The sequence below is a fragment of the Osmerus eperlanus genome, chromosome 5, assembly GCF_963692335.1.
Source record: "Osmerus eperlanus chromosome 5, fOsmEpe2.1, whole genome shotgun sequence".
In the NCBI taxonomy this organism is placed as follows: domain Eukaryota; kingdom Metazoa; phylum Chordata; class Actinopteri; order Osmeriformes; family Osmeridae; genus Osmerus; species Osmerus eperlanus.
Genome location: NC_085022.1, coordinates 7,443,617 through 7,458,191, shown reverse-complemented (window position 1 = coordinate 7,458,191; position 14,575 = coordinate 7,443,617). Strand labels below are relative to the sequence as shown.

Sequence of the window (14,575 nt, the reverse complement as noted above, 5' to 3'; positions counted from 1 at the left end):
GAAAAGTTTACCATGACGAACACGTTACAAGAAACAAGAAACCAATCCGATTGGCCAACGCTAGCGTTTTCACGCTCCTCATTTACATAAAGTTGAGAAAATCCAACTTGCAACGCTCCGCTCCGCTCGCCTTCCCACAATGCCCTACGCGAGCGTCAACGCCTGGTTTCATTGAAAATGAATTGGAAGCCGACGCCCCGCGCCGCCCGCTCCGCTGCAGTGTGAACGCAGCGTTACAGTGCGTTCACACTGCAGCGTTTTTTAACGCTCTGCATCGCTTGCCTTCCCACAGTACACCACGCTCGGGGGCGTGTTAGACAAGTTAATACAGAGTTGTAGTTCTCTAAGGTCACTGTTGTAGTCATGGCCAAGCGTGCAGATTTGGGTTAATGTACTCACAATATCGATCAAAATACCACTTTTACACAACATTTATGTAAGTGCAAGATTTTACTAGTGCAAGATTACAGTAGAATACATGTTACGCCACCGGTCACTCAACCAGTCGTTTGTAGGCTGGGCTAGCGAGCTAGCAGTGGCACAGAACAGTCACGTAATGTGACGAGACTAAATTTAAAAGTAGGCTATGAAAACACACTAGGAACAATGACGACATCGGCAACCATGCATTATTAGTTTAATGTATTCTTTAAATTCAGGCTCGTCACATTAGTAACTTTGTTCTGAACAGAACTGGGTGTGCAGACACATACGAAAAGTTTATCCTCCATCTTGAAATTGTCAAACCTAGAAATGTTTACCATGACGAACAGTTGCTACGTTACAAGAAACAAGAAACCAATCCGATTGGCCAACGCTAGCGTTTTCACGCTCCTCATTTACATAAAGTTGAGAAAATCCAACTTGCAACGCTCCGCTCCGCTCGCCTTCCCACAATGCCCTACGCGAGCGTCAACGCCTGGTTTCATTGAAAATGAATTGGAAGCCGACGCCCCGCGCCGCCTGCTCCGCTGCAGTGTGAACGCAGCGTAAGCTTATTGAGGTCTAGCTTGAATTAGCGCTGCCTGTTAGTGGAACGGCTTGAGGGAAAAGAACGAATCGTTTGTTTCCTCTAGCTACCAGTACAGAGCCTATGCAGGTCACGTGAAAAATGATCCAAAGACTCGTACCCGAAGACCGAGTCGGGAAATGAACGAATCGTTTGTTTCCTCTAGCTACCAGTACTGAGCCTATGCAGGTCACGTGAAAAAGGACTCTGTTGGCAGAAGAACGAAACATTGATCCGAAGACACGATAGGGAGGTGAACGATTTGTTCATCTGCCGGGTACGAGTCTTTGGATCCTTTTTCACGTGACCTGCATAGGCTCAGTACTGGTAGCTAGCGAAAACAGAAATGATTCGTTCATTTTGACTGGGTCTTCGGATACGGATCTTTGGATCATTTTTTAAGTGACCTGCATAGGCTCAGAAGAGGAAACAGAAAGGATTTGTTTACCTCGTTCACTTTCGCGTGACTAGGTTTATTAAGACATGAATGATAGTTGTTCACAAGTAGCCTAATAATTACAGGTTTTGTTATTTTAACTTTTTTTGTACTTTACTTATAGTTCAGTGCAGCGTAATTGTTTGCCGTGATAATTAAATGCTAGTGTGATAATAAATGACCAAATCATACAAACTGTCATGATACATTATTTTAATGCAGGAATTTATTTTAAAATAGTATCTGCTGGTGCACATGCACTAACCTACATGAGAATATGATACGTGTTTGCAGTGGACGTATAGCCCCCCCGCCCCCCCCCCCCCCCCCGTTGAAATGAACGAATGACTCGAAAAAAGATTCGTTCATTTCACTGAACGAGAATTCAAAGAACCGAATCAGTAAAATGATCCGAACTTCCCATCACTAATACGGAGCCTCCACATACAGAAAACGTGACAGGGCTTGGTCTACGTGTGGCAAACAACCAATAAATGCTGAGCTAACGGTCCATCTAATTGTAATACATGGTGCATGTGTCACTCTCTGACCAATAGTATAAGGGGAAGTGGTTACGTAGCAGGGCAAACCATAGAGTTAATATAACTAGAGGAAGCAACTTTTGTCTTCCAAGATGGCGTCCCCATTCTTTTCTATGAAAAGTGCTCAGTGGCGCAGTGAGGCAAGCGAGAGCGCAAAACTGGACCGCGCCATCTTTCCACTTCCGACTCTTCCGGTCTAGCTTTAAACAGTGGCTCTTTTTTTACAATGCGTTGGAGTATGATTTCCAACGCATTGTATCGGATTAAATAAACTGTTAACATGAACACCTAGCTCTGTCATTGTTCTCGCCAGGCAAAGAAAGCTCAATAGTTATTTTGGTAACAGAAATCTTCCATAATGCAGACTCACCATAGCTTACTGTCAACTGTATATTCAAACGAAATGCCACAAAATTCACACTGCCTTCAATTTACATATCAGTGTAGAAATGTGGCCTGTGTTTTATATGTTCTACAAAACCAAATGCCTATTAATGGATATAACGTGATCTAACAAGACTTGGAAATAATGTAATAAATAAAAGCTTGAGAAGTGTGTCTGAAATATACTTTATTTAACATTTGCCTTTGAAAGGGGCTTAACAGAACTAGGCCTATATACAAGACGTTTCCATCAGATATAAGTGGGGGTGAAACAGTCACTGAGGACCTTCATTGTCCCACAAAAGCAGTCTGGCTTGATGACACGATTAAAAAAAAGAATAATGGGTGTGTTTAACAAAAGCTTCTGAAGGCAAGATTAATCATATTTATATCATTTCTTATTGTTGTTATCAGTTAAAGTATTAATCTTCGTCTTTGCTCCAGATAGACATGTCAACAATCTATGCTCACGCTTAACATAATGTAATATTTGCCATCATGACATGAACGTAAAAACGTTCTTGACAGAAAAATCAAATCTGTTTTAAAATAACAGGAATAAACTATATTAACAACATTTCATGTATGTGTGACAACCATTTGCTAAACTTGCTACAACAGGGCAGGCAACTCAAGCCATTTCTCCCCTGTGCTCATTCAATATGGCTCATTCAGCTCCAGGTAAACAGGTAAACTAACAGGTGCCCTGTTAGTATCCGCGAGCACATTTGCAGGCAACTTTTATTGACGTAAGCAAATAAATGGGGTGCTAGTTTACCCATTTTGGATTGGTTTCAAATTTATCAAAAATCTGGAAAAATTATTTTATGAAAAAGCTAGTAGTATGAGCCAGGTTCGAGAATCGAACAAAAATTATTGGGGGAGATAGTTTTGTAAATGTTGACTGGAGTTAATAGAATAAAAACGACCAGAAGAGCCGGAAGTCTAACAAGAAATGCAATACCACCTACATCCACCGGGGCCGTTGCTTCATGCCGAGGGGCGAGGGGTGGGGGCTTGGGGCAAACGGACACCAATAGGTGCGTTCGACTTCATGCAGCGCCGGCGTCGCCTGCAGCCGCCTGCAGCCCAGCTGACTTGAAGCAGCCAATGGCAGCCGGCTTCCGGCGCCGCCGGTGCTGCATGAAGTCGAACACACCTATTAACTCCACCTACGTTTTTCTCTGTCAACAGCCTGGAGAAGTTGGGAGATTAGAAAGGTGTCTGAAAACAGCAGAAATCTAAGCCTTTGTGGATATACGTAGCATTTTTCTCTTGCATTCTGGAATAAAATGGACAAAATCAAAAATCATGGTTGTTAATTCAGTTCATTGGTTTCGTAAAGGGCTACGACTTCATGATAATCCGGCTTTACAGGAAGCTTTGAATGGTGCGGATACTGTGCGCTGTGTTTATATTTTGGACCCATGGTTTGCGGGGTCTGCTAACGTCAGAGTAAACCGATGGAGGTTAGTACGTCTATAGCCTACACTCAACTAATAAAAAAAAATGTATGAAATAGCAAGTAGCGAGTTACGAGGCCTCCTTCCAGTCCACGTCCGTGGAATAGTTAGCTAGCAAGCTAACATTGCAATGGTAGCTGTATTGGCCAATAATATTAACATATTGCCATCTAGTTATGGTGCTCACAATTTTAATGTACAATTCATGGTATTAACAACTCATTCGTAGCCTACCATGGCATTGTTATCTTGTTGTCGCCAGCAATTTGTTTCACAGCAAGCTATAGCGAAGTGTACAGTATTGTGAATAAAGCGAAGGGGTGGGTTGCGTCCGTTAATGTGTGGTCATCATGGCATAACTTTAACGACTCCATTACGATTAGGCTACGTGTTTTATGATAAAAAGTTGTAGCTCTAATCATATAGTTAATGCTATGACATCGTCAATGTGTTGATGTTTAGAAATCACTCTGGGCAGCAAGTCTGGAAATACCGGCACAAGCCTAAGAAAGTGTATTTTCATAATTTTGTTCACAAAGTAGAACTGTTTCTAAATAGGTGACTCGGGTTTAGCGTCTGCCCATTGGTGAAGATGATGGGGAACACATCAAAAGGGTTTCCTGTTCAAACTAGCTGTAGGCTAATACAAATTCACAATGGCCTCTCTTCCTAATTCTATGTCCTATGGTGAAAACGTAATTTGTCTAACCTGTAACCACACAGGACTGTGTCGTGGGATTTAACAGGTTTATGTCGTGATAAAAGGTTCCATTAATTAATGATGGAGTCATCTCACCTCACCAGGTTTCTGCTAGAGTCCCTGAAGGACCTGGACTCCAGTCTTAGGAAGCTGAACTCCAGGCTGTTCGTGGTGCGTGGTCAACCCACAGATGTGTTTCCGCGCCTCTTCAAGGTCAGTTTTTGAGTGAGGAGGCTGTAGGGGGTTTCTTCCAGGGGTCAACGGGCTGAGTCTGTCATACAGGGTGAACATACAGTGGTTCTATCAGGGTCATCAACAGCATGTTTAAGGCTGCCTTCAATAAGAACATGAATGATGATGTTATGGGGTGAGACCAAATATTGTCAAACTTTCAACTCTTTAACAAGACTTACTCAAAAAATGCTGGGTTATTTTTTGTACCCAAACGCTGGGTTGAGCCTGTTGGGTCATTTTCTTGGGTTATTTCCATGGTGCTGGGTAGTTTTAGGGCAGCCCAGCCGCTGGGTTAGTGGCTGGGTCATTCTCGGCGACAGTTGAAACAATGCAGATTGTCCTCTCTTTCACCACTACGTCACCTGGTACCTTACCCAGCGGATGCCTCACTTTAACCCAGCTGCTGGTTTATCTGCAGCATAAACTTAACTTTGTCAACGGTCTTTTCAACGGCTCTTAAGTTTTGTACAGTCAGCAGGGTCCACGCACAACGGCAGGGACATATTTTCTTCATTCACTAAAGCGTTATATATGTTGTAGCCTACCTACCAAGACTAGTAGGGACAGCAAAAATACTAGTCCGGCGGTGTAGCCACATTTGCATCAACTTGCCACACTTGCATCAACTGAATGGTGAGATTGTCCGAGTCCTAGAGCTAGCTAGGTCACCTAGTAGGTATTGTTGAGGATAGCTTGTTGTTGGGTGTGCGTTGCCTTCGGCAAGGACACAACCGTATACATATATACCCACATATATATTATTATTATTCTTTCTTTTTCCACCCCTAACCCAGCTAACACATGACGTTGTGGCAACGTTGCCAGTAAGTGCTCAGTTGGTAACCCGTGACGTTACCTTCTGGCAACGTTGTGACAACGTCATAGCAACGTTATAAAGGGAATGTTGCCAGTTGGTCCCATGGACAACGTTGCCGCGACGTTGTACCTTGGTCGGCTGGTTACGTTATTTTTAGACCCGTGGGCAACGTTGCCGCGACGTTGTACCTTGGTCGGCTGGTTACGTTATTTTTTGGTCCGTGGGCAACGTTGCCGCGACGTTTTACCTTGGTCGGCTGGTTACGTTATTTTTTGGTCCCATGGACAACGTTGCCGCAACGTCGTACCTTGGTTGGCGGGTTACGTTATTTCTTGGTCCCGTGGACAATGTTGCCGTGACGTTGTACCTTGGTCGGCTGGATACATTAATTTTGGTACCATGGGTTAAGTTGCCGTTAAGTCGCTCTTTGGTCGCAGGACAACGGATCTCGAGTGCAATATAGTGGTTTATCCAGAGATGGAGAGATAACACTGGACTGCTCTCAGTTCTGACACTTTTGCAATGTAGCCATAGTCTACATGAATTTCAATCGCACACAATATTAAATGTTGCACCCAGCACGTATAAATGTAGACAATGCATGTAATTCATGTGCAGCTCAGCCACAGCATGTCATTGGTCATCAATTTTCTCATATGCAGAAACATAGCTTTAATAAATAAAAGACTGAATTTGGAATATAATTTAGTCTTTCATTCTTTACTATAAACATGTACAAAAGCAATCAATGTGTGATGTGTAACATGATTAAGCAAATATTCTTTGTATAGCACACCAAAGCTGTATGACACACAATGCAAATTTGTACTCCAATAATTTTGTAATACAAAATTGTCAAATGTGACCAAAAGGAAAGCGACTCTTAAGAGTTTCATTTCCAAAGACAAGTCATCACAGAATATTACAACTAGAGAGGGTACAATTTCAGGGGAAATTGTAGGGTGTGCTTGCTTGCGTCGGTTGCACAGGGGTCCGTTTTTTAATGACATTTTTACAACTGATATTTCTGTATTTTATATAAAAATGCATACTTATTATTTATAAAGATTACATAGATTTAAAAGCATTTTTTTTTGCTGCTCATTTACAACTGAAAATACGAGTGAAGTGTAGAATGAAATGGATGTCTTCTCATTTCCCCTGCAAGAGGCAGCCTCATCGTTGAATCAAAACGAATGAATTTGGCAGACCGGTGTACAAATTGACCTAATCTCTATGACTTGAACGTCCTTTTAAGTTTTTCCCTTCTCGTGATATTTTCATGCATTTAGCCTACTCATTGCATTCATTCATTAATAAAGGACCCCCTTTGAAGATTATTCTACGACGTTACCGGCAGTAGAAGATGGAATCGCGATTCAAACAGTACCATCTGCTAACTGAAAATATGCACCCCAAAACGTAAATAAGCTTGACATGTATTTAGTGGAAAATCGCTCATTCATAAAAAGCTCACTGGTAGCGATCATTGTCAGTAACAACGCAAAATGCGATATAGCCCTGTGTGGAGAAGCTGCCCCGGTAAATTGTACTACTACGGTACAGTACTAGACTAGCGTTACTGCTGTGTTCGTCTCGGTAGCAATTGCGTTGGTTGAATTGGATTTAACGTTCCGTTGTACGGTTTAGGCTGAAATTAATTATTTTCATGAACAGATTGACAAAGTTTAGTCTGTGGCAATGAAGTTCAGGTTAGTAGTTATATAGACTTTTGATTTAAGTAAGGGGAGTGCCGAACATGTTCTGTCGCCGTTTGACTTCCTACAGCTGTGTAGATGTTTTTGTAGTGTCTCGCGTAGGCTACAGCGTTGCACTGATACACTGGATTGAAACCACAGGTAATGATAATTTCACCCACAAATCGTTTACTTGTAATCTAATGTCATAATAAATCCTACAACGAAAATGTATATGTGAGGAATGTTTATTTTAACGATTGAAAACAGATACATCATAGACCACTGTAGTATGTGTTGCCCGGGCAACACAGGCTAACGTCATGATGCTAATACTTCAGTGAAATAGTAGACTACTGTTTCCGAAAGTAGATGTACTTCCTTAATAATATCATCTTATATTGTACATTACACATCACAATTGTGTGTCATATCACAAAGTAAAATGAGTAAATAGTTATCACCCTGGCCTCTTTGCTTGTGGCGTTTCTGCAGCTGCCTTGCAGTAAAGCTATAGTTAGCCTAGCTATCCCCCAAGTTAACAGATGCGAAACGAATGTTCTGCCAAAGGTAGTCACGCGTGTTTTCGTGACGTTAGTGACGTAGTGACGTTAGTAACGTCAGTGACTGTGGCTAGCAAATAAGCCACCGTTAGCTTCACTTTTCGCCACAAAAACTTAACTTCAGCCTAAACCATGCAACGGAACGTAAATTCCAATAGAAGCAACTCAATCGCTACCAAGACGAAACTTTTGACACCTACTTTGTCTATGTAGGCCAAATATTGACTGAGTTTTAGGGGGGCAAAAAGAATAATAATAATAATGCAGCTGCCTTGCAGTAAAGCTATAGTTAGCCTAGCTATCCCCCAAGTTAACAGATGCGAAACGAATGTTCTGCCAAAGGTAGTCACGCGTGTTTTCGTGACGTTAGTGACGTAGTGACGTTAGTAACGTCAGTGACTGTGGCTAGCAAATAAGCCACCGTTAGCTTCACTTTTCGCCACAAAAACTTAACTTCAGCCTAAACCATGCAACGGAACGTAAATTCCAATAGAAGCAACTCAATCGCTACCAAGACGAAACTTTTGACACCTACTTTGTCTATGTAGGCCAAATATTGACTGAGTTTTAGGGGGGCAAAAAGAATAATAATAATAATAACTAGAGAGGGTACAATTTCTGGGGAAATTGTAGGGTGTGCTTGCTTGCGTCGGTTGGACAGGGGTCCGTTTTTTAATGACATTTTTACAACTGATATTTCTGTATTTTATATAAAAATGCATACTTATTATTTATAAAGATGACATAGATTTAAAAGCTTTTTTTTTTGCTGCTCATTTACAACTGAAAATACGAGTGAAGTGTAGAATGAAATGGATGTCTTCTCATTTCCCCAAGAGGCAAGAGGCAGCCTCATCGTTGAATCAAAACGAATACATTTGGCAGACCGGTGTACAAATTGACCTAATCTATGACTTAAACGTCCTTTTAAGTTTTTCCCTTCTCGTGATATTTTCATGCATTTAGCCTACTCATTGCATTCATTCATTAATAAAGAACCCCCTTTGAAGATTATTCTACGACGTTACCCAGCAGTAGAAGATGGAATCGCGATTCAAACAGTACCATCTGCTAACTGAAAATATGCCCCCCAAAACGTAAATAAGCTTGACATTTATTTAGTGGAAAATCGCTCATTCATAAAAAGCTCACTGGTAGCGATCATTGTCAGTAACAACGCAAAATGCGATATAGCCCTGTGTGGAGAAGCTGCCCCGGTAAATTGTACTACTACGGTACAGTAGTAGTACAGACTAGACTACTGCTGTGTTCGTCTTGGTAGTGATTGCGTTGGTTGAATTGGATTTAACGTTCCGTTGTACGGTTTAGGCTGAAATTAATTATTTTCATGAACAGATTGACAAAGTTTAGGCTGTGGCAATGAAGTTCAGGTTAGTAGTTAGATAGACTTTTGATTTAAGTAAGGGGAGTGCCGAACATGTTCTGTCGCCGTTTGACTTCCTACAGCTGTGTAAATGTTTTTGTAGTGTCTCGCGTAGGCTACAGCGTTGCAGTGATACACTGGATTGAAACCACAGGTAATGATAATTTCACCCACAAATCGTTTACTTGTAATCTAATGTCATAATAAATCCTACAACGAAAATGTATATGTGAGGAATGTTTATTTTAACGATTGAAAACAGATACATCATAGACCACTGTAGTATGTGTTGCCCGGGCAACAGAGGCTAATGTCATGATGCTAATATTTCAGTGAAATAGTAGACTACCGTTTCCGAAAGTAGATGTGGGCTTACTTCCTTAATAATATCAGCTAATATTGTACATTACACATCACAATTGTGTGTCATATCACAAAGTAAAATGAGTAAATAGTTATCACCCTGGCCTCTTTGCTTGTGGCGTTCCTGCAGCTGCCTTGCAGTAAAGCTATAGTTAGCCTAGCTATCCCCCAAGTTAACAGATGCGAAACGAATGTACATTACACATCACAATTGTGTGTCATATCACAAAGTAAAATGAGTAAATAGTTATCACCCTGGCCTCTTTGCTTGTGGCGTTCCTGCAGCTGCCTTGCAGTAAAGCTATAGTTAGCCTAGCTATCCCCCAAGTTAACAGATGCGAAACGAATGTTCTGCTACAGGTAGTCACGCGTGTTTTCGTGACGTTAGTGACGTAGTGACGTTAGTAACGTCAGTGACTGTGGCTAGCAAATTAGCCACCGTTAGCTTCACTTTTCGCCACAAAAACTTACATTTAAGCCCAAACCATGCAACGGAACGTAAATTCCAATAGAAGCAACGCAATCGCTACCAAGACGAACCTTTTGACACCGCCGTTGTGTATGTAGGCCAAATATTGACTGAGTTTTAGGGGGGCGAAAATAAACAATAAATAATATATATGTGAGAGAACAAAGGTTGTGCTCTCGCCGAAGGCTTGAGCACACCCAATAATATATATGTGAGAGAACAAAGGTTGTGCTCTCGCCGAAGGCTTGAGCACACCCAATTATTCCTTAGCAAACCTGCCCCTCATATCAGTCTGCCCCTGAGCAACAACTTTGCGCATGCCCATTTCAACGCATCGCTGAGATTTTGCAGGGGTTCAACCGTCTTGTACGCATTGGATTTCAACTGGAAATTAGCTACTTCAAAGGTGAGTTTCTTTACAGAAATAGTTTTAAATATATAAACATATTTTCAGAAATTGGATGGGGCATGCTATTACGTATATGTTTGAAATTTAGGCTATTTAGCCTGTTTATGTGCTATCAGATTCACATTGTTTACGTTAGGATTTCGCTAGCTAGAGGTTAAACCCTCCAGAAAGTTATGTTGAAATACTGAAAATGCATAGGCCTACATGTTATCAAAGTTTAGCGTCTCACAAATCACCCACAAAAGAATCAGTGAAAATAACCGTTCAGAACTGTTAGAAAACCTTGTCCCAAAATAGTTTATTTAGCCCGGAATTTTCAAAGACTGGAGCTAGCGCGTGGCTGATCACGTTTTGATCACAGTCGGTCATGGCATACACAGCAATGGCGTCTATAAAAGTATCATGTCACTAATTCTTCCAATTTGTACATGAAATCTGTTTTTGGGTAAGTGTATTAGTTTTAACCTTTAGATGCGTGAGTTCTAAATATTTCCGACGCTTCCACGAGTTATTTTTCCAAAACGGAAGCTAGGTAGCTTTAATTAGCTTCTGTTACCTAGCAACCTAGCATAATACTCGTACCAATGTTACCAGGGGCGGTTTTAGGCACGGGCGGACCGGGCACACGCCCGGGGCGGCATTTTTTCATGTCACGTGGGGGGCGCACGAGCATAAAATCAATAAACAAAAATCTCTGCGCCGCGAAGCGGTTTTCTCTTTTCTATCATTTCACTGTGTGGGGAATTGGCAAATTGGCGCCCCCTTCAGGCAGCTGCAGGCACCCCTGCTTGCTGAGAAGGTGCTGTGCACAGAAGCTGTGTGAAAAAAGGGGAGGGACAGACAGCTCATCTGACTGGGTCTCCCAAATGGAACGGACAATTCATAATATTATAAATATAGGCCTAAAGTTCCTGCACATTTTTGTTTTTTTTTTATTGTGTGAAATGGCGAATGAAAAAAAATGGGTATAGGCTAACTCTTACATTTGTTAGCCTTTTTGCTATGATGCTTGCTATGCAACAACAATATTTCGGTTTTAACTCAACAAACAGGAGATAACATTTCACCATAATAGTGTGCTTTGCAACAAAACTGTAACAAGTTCAGTTATTATTTATTTTCATTATTTAGGTTAGGCCCTGTAATTAGCCAACAGAATTTTCAAATCTGTAGGTAGTTTCAAAGACGAACATTTGCTATTTGCTACAACTATATTTTGTGACAAAGTATAGTTTAACGTCATAACTAAAAGTGTTCCTCCCTAAAAGTTATATTAATATAGCATGTAATAACAGACATTTAGCGTGTAAGGGCATGTTTATGTAACCCTCCTATTCTGTTTGGTATCAATTTGACCCCAGGCTGTTTTAGCTGTATAGAACATAATCGGTCTTACCACAACAGCCTTTTGATTTCAATGGGGGGGGGGGGGGGGGGGGGCGAAGGGCGTCTCGCCCTGGGTGTAATTCAATGTAGAACCGCCACTGAATGCTACTACTTGCTAGTGTTACTTGTTAGCCTACTAATTGTACATTTTGAAGCCATACTATAGCGTTTGTCATATAGTTTTTGTATATCGGAAAATAGTCGGTTGGAATGTTCAGAATCACACATGTGCGACGCTACGCTGTGGGGTCCTGCTTTCGAACGATCACATATGTGCGGTGCTACTCCTTTAATATCAATATGCTAATACTATGTACATAAACTACATTCCACTTTCATTTCTTTACAGATGATCCTACCACCATCACTAGCACTGTGTCCCTTGGAAATTATGGTAAAGTGATGAATGACCGTTTATAACAGTGACAATAATTGGATGAGCCATGGCAACCCTAAAGGCTATGTTTTGAAGCAAAAGCATGACTTAAAGCTTTTGCATCACCAGATGCCATACCCCTAGGTGTCAACTGTGCTCTGGTGGAGGAGAACCCATAGGGGGCCCAGGAAAACAGCTGGCAGCCAGGCAAGTGCAAATATAAGACACTCAAAAAAATACTCAAACCATTGCCAACTCATTGTAAGGCATACCTAAGTTGTTCTGATCGTGGGGGGAAACATATTTGTCAAAACAACAAATGTTGTCATACTAATGCTTTGTATACCCCATTCAGCTGTACCATCTTGGGCAAAGACCATTCAAGGTAACATTTGTTATGTACATCAATGTTACACCTAATCTAGAAGAACCACAGTGTATGCCAATCATGCAAACTCTTGTAAACTTGTTTTACTTGTCCTTAATTACAGACACATTACAGGTTATGCCCCGGAAGATGGAGACATTGGAGGAGAACCCGCGAGAGGCTCTCCTATTCAGGCGACTACAGGGCAGACACACTGAAGAGGTGCCAGTGATGGACCGACAGGTGGCCCAAACACAGGCTGAACTCCAAGACCTTGAGGAGCGCCTTTCTGGTGCTGGAGTTCCGAAAGAGAGTGGTAGGTGTTTGGAGATGCCATGAACTATGGCTTATACGCAGCGTTCAAATTGGTGCTGACAATAAGTTTATGACTTCTAATTGCAGACGCTGTGATGAAATGGAAGACGGGACTGGGAGAGAAGGCTGTGGTGCTCGTCATAGCGGAGACACTCAAACACGCCCCGGCAGCCCATTCAAAACAAGCAAGGTGAATGAATCATTATTGCAGCTTCCATATCCAACCTTTCACATGGCTATGTGACAAAAAACTAGAATCCCATAATATTTTTTTGATGTATATTATTTTAGATGTGATTTTTTTTATGACTTGTATAGCCCCTTTCACACATGCCATTATGTTGATAGGACACTAACTTATTTTGTGATTCATTGTCAGGGCCAACAGACAGGACCTGTAGCGGGGACTGGCAGAACATTTTAATTCACTGTTTGGCACTTTGTTTGAAATAAAATGACTGAATGTTACATGGTAATGCTGCCTCGTTTATGATTATCTTGAGTTAGGCTACACATCACACAAACATAGTCCTCCTAAAGTTGGCTACCATGTAGCCTATTATACAAGAACAAGTAGCATTTTGGGCAAATGAGGTCTGCATATGAACCGCCCCAATATACATTTAGTCATTTAGCAGACGCTCTTATCCAGAGCGTCTGCGTAAGCAGTAGAATTGAGAAATATAGGTTACTTAACCCTTGTGTTCTCCTCGGGTCGTTCTGACCCATCAGTCATTGTGACCCACCGTCGTATTGCGACAACTTTACCGCATACAAAAACAAAGTGAAGCATTTTCTTTTAACCGTCGGGCTGTCTCAGACCCCCCACATTGCGAAGGTTAACCCTCGTGCTGCCTTCGGGTCACATGACCCAAAGGTTCATAACGAACCATTGTTGTGTTTACCCAATTTTACCCAATACAAAAACAAATAAAAATAATTTTATTTTAACCTTTGCAATGTGGGGGGTCTGAGACAGCCCAACGGTTAAAAGAAAATGCTTCACTTTGTTTTTGTATGAGGTAAATTTGTCGCAATGCGACGGTGGGTCACAATGACTGATGGGTCAGAATGACCCGAAGATAACACAAGGGTTAAAAGAAAAGTATTTTTATTTGGTTTTGTATTGGGTAAAATTGGGTAAACACAATGATGGTTCGTTATGAACCTTTGGGTCATGTGACCCGAAGGCAGCACGAGGGTTAATTAACTTTGCAGTTACGGACTGGCAACGTCACAAAATTACGTTGCTAGGAGGTCGTGGTTACGGACTGGCAACGTCGGAAAATAACGTTGCCACGACGTCGCGGTTACGGACTGGCAACGTCACAAGATTACGTTGCGGTTACCTTCTGGCGTCCCACAGATGCACGGTCCCGCAACGTCGCCAAAGACGTTGCGGCAATGTATGTTTGGTCATCGAGTGACGTTGCGGCAACGTAACTGTGTTATCTGGGAAGCCTCAGTCAATATTTGGACTACATAGACAACGTAGGTGTCAAAAGTTTCGTCTTGGTAGCGATTGAGTTGCTTGTATTTTTATTTAAGTTCTGTTGCATGGTTTAAGTTTAAATTACGTTTTTGTGACAAAAAAGTGCCTTATGTCAACGAAGGGAACTCAGTGCTAGCCTACGTCACAACGTCGGCACACGTTAGCAATG

The 14,575-nt window shown here is 41.7% G+C and overlaps 1 protein-coding gene across 2 annotated transcripts in view; it reads left to right on the top strand.

Annotated features, from left to right (window-relative positions):
* The first annotated feature begins 3,540 nt into the window (after window positions 1–3,540).
* The window catches only part of cry2 (cryptochrome circadian regulator 2), a 58,600-nt gene continuing 47,565 nt past the window's right edge, over window positions 3,541–14,575 (top strand). For both annotated transcript variants that reach the window (XM_062461505.1, XM_062461503.1), the window contains exons 1-2: window positions 3,541–3,840; window positions 4,639–4,747. In XM_062461505.1, coding sequence (XP_062317489.1) covers window positions 3,683–3,840; window positions 4,639–4,747 — 267 coding nt within the window. In that variant the 5' untranslated portion in view covers window positions 3,541–3,682. The remainder of the gene's footprint in view (window positions 3,841–4,638; window positions 4,748–14,575) is intronic.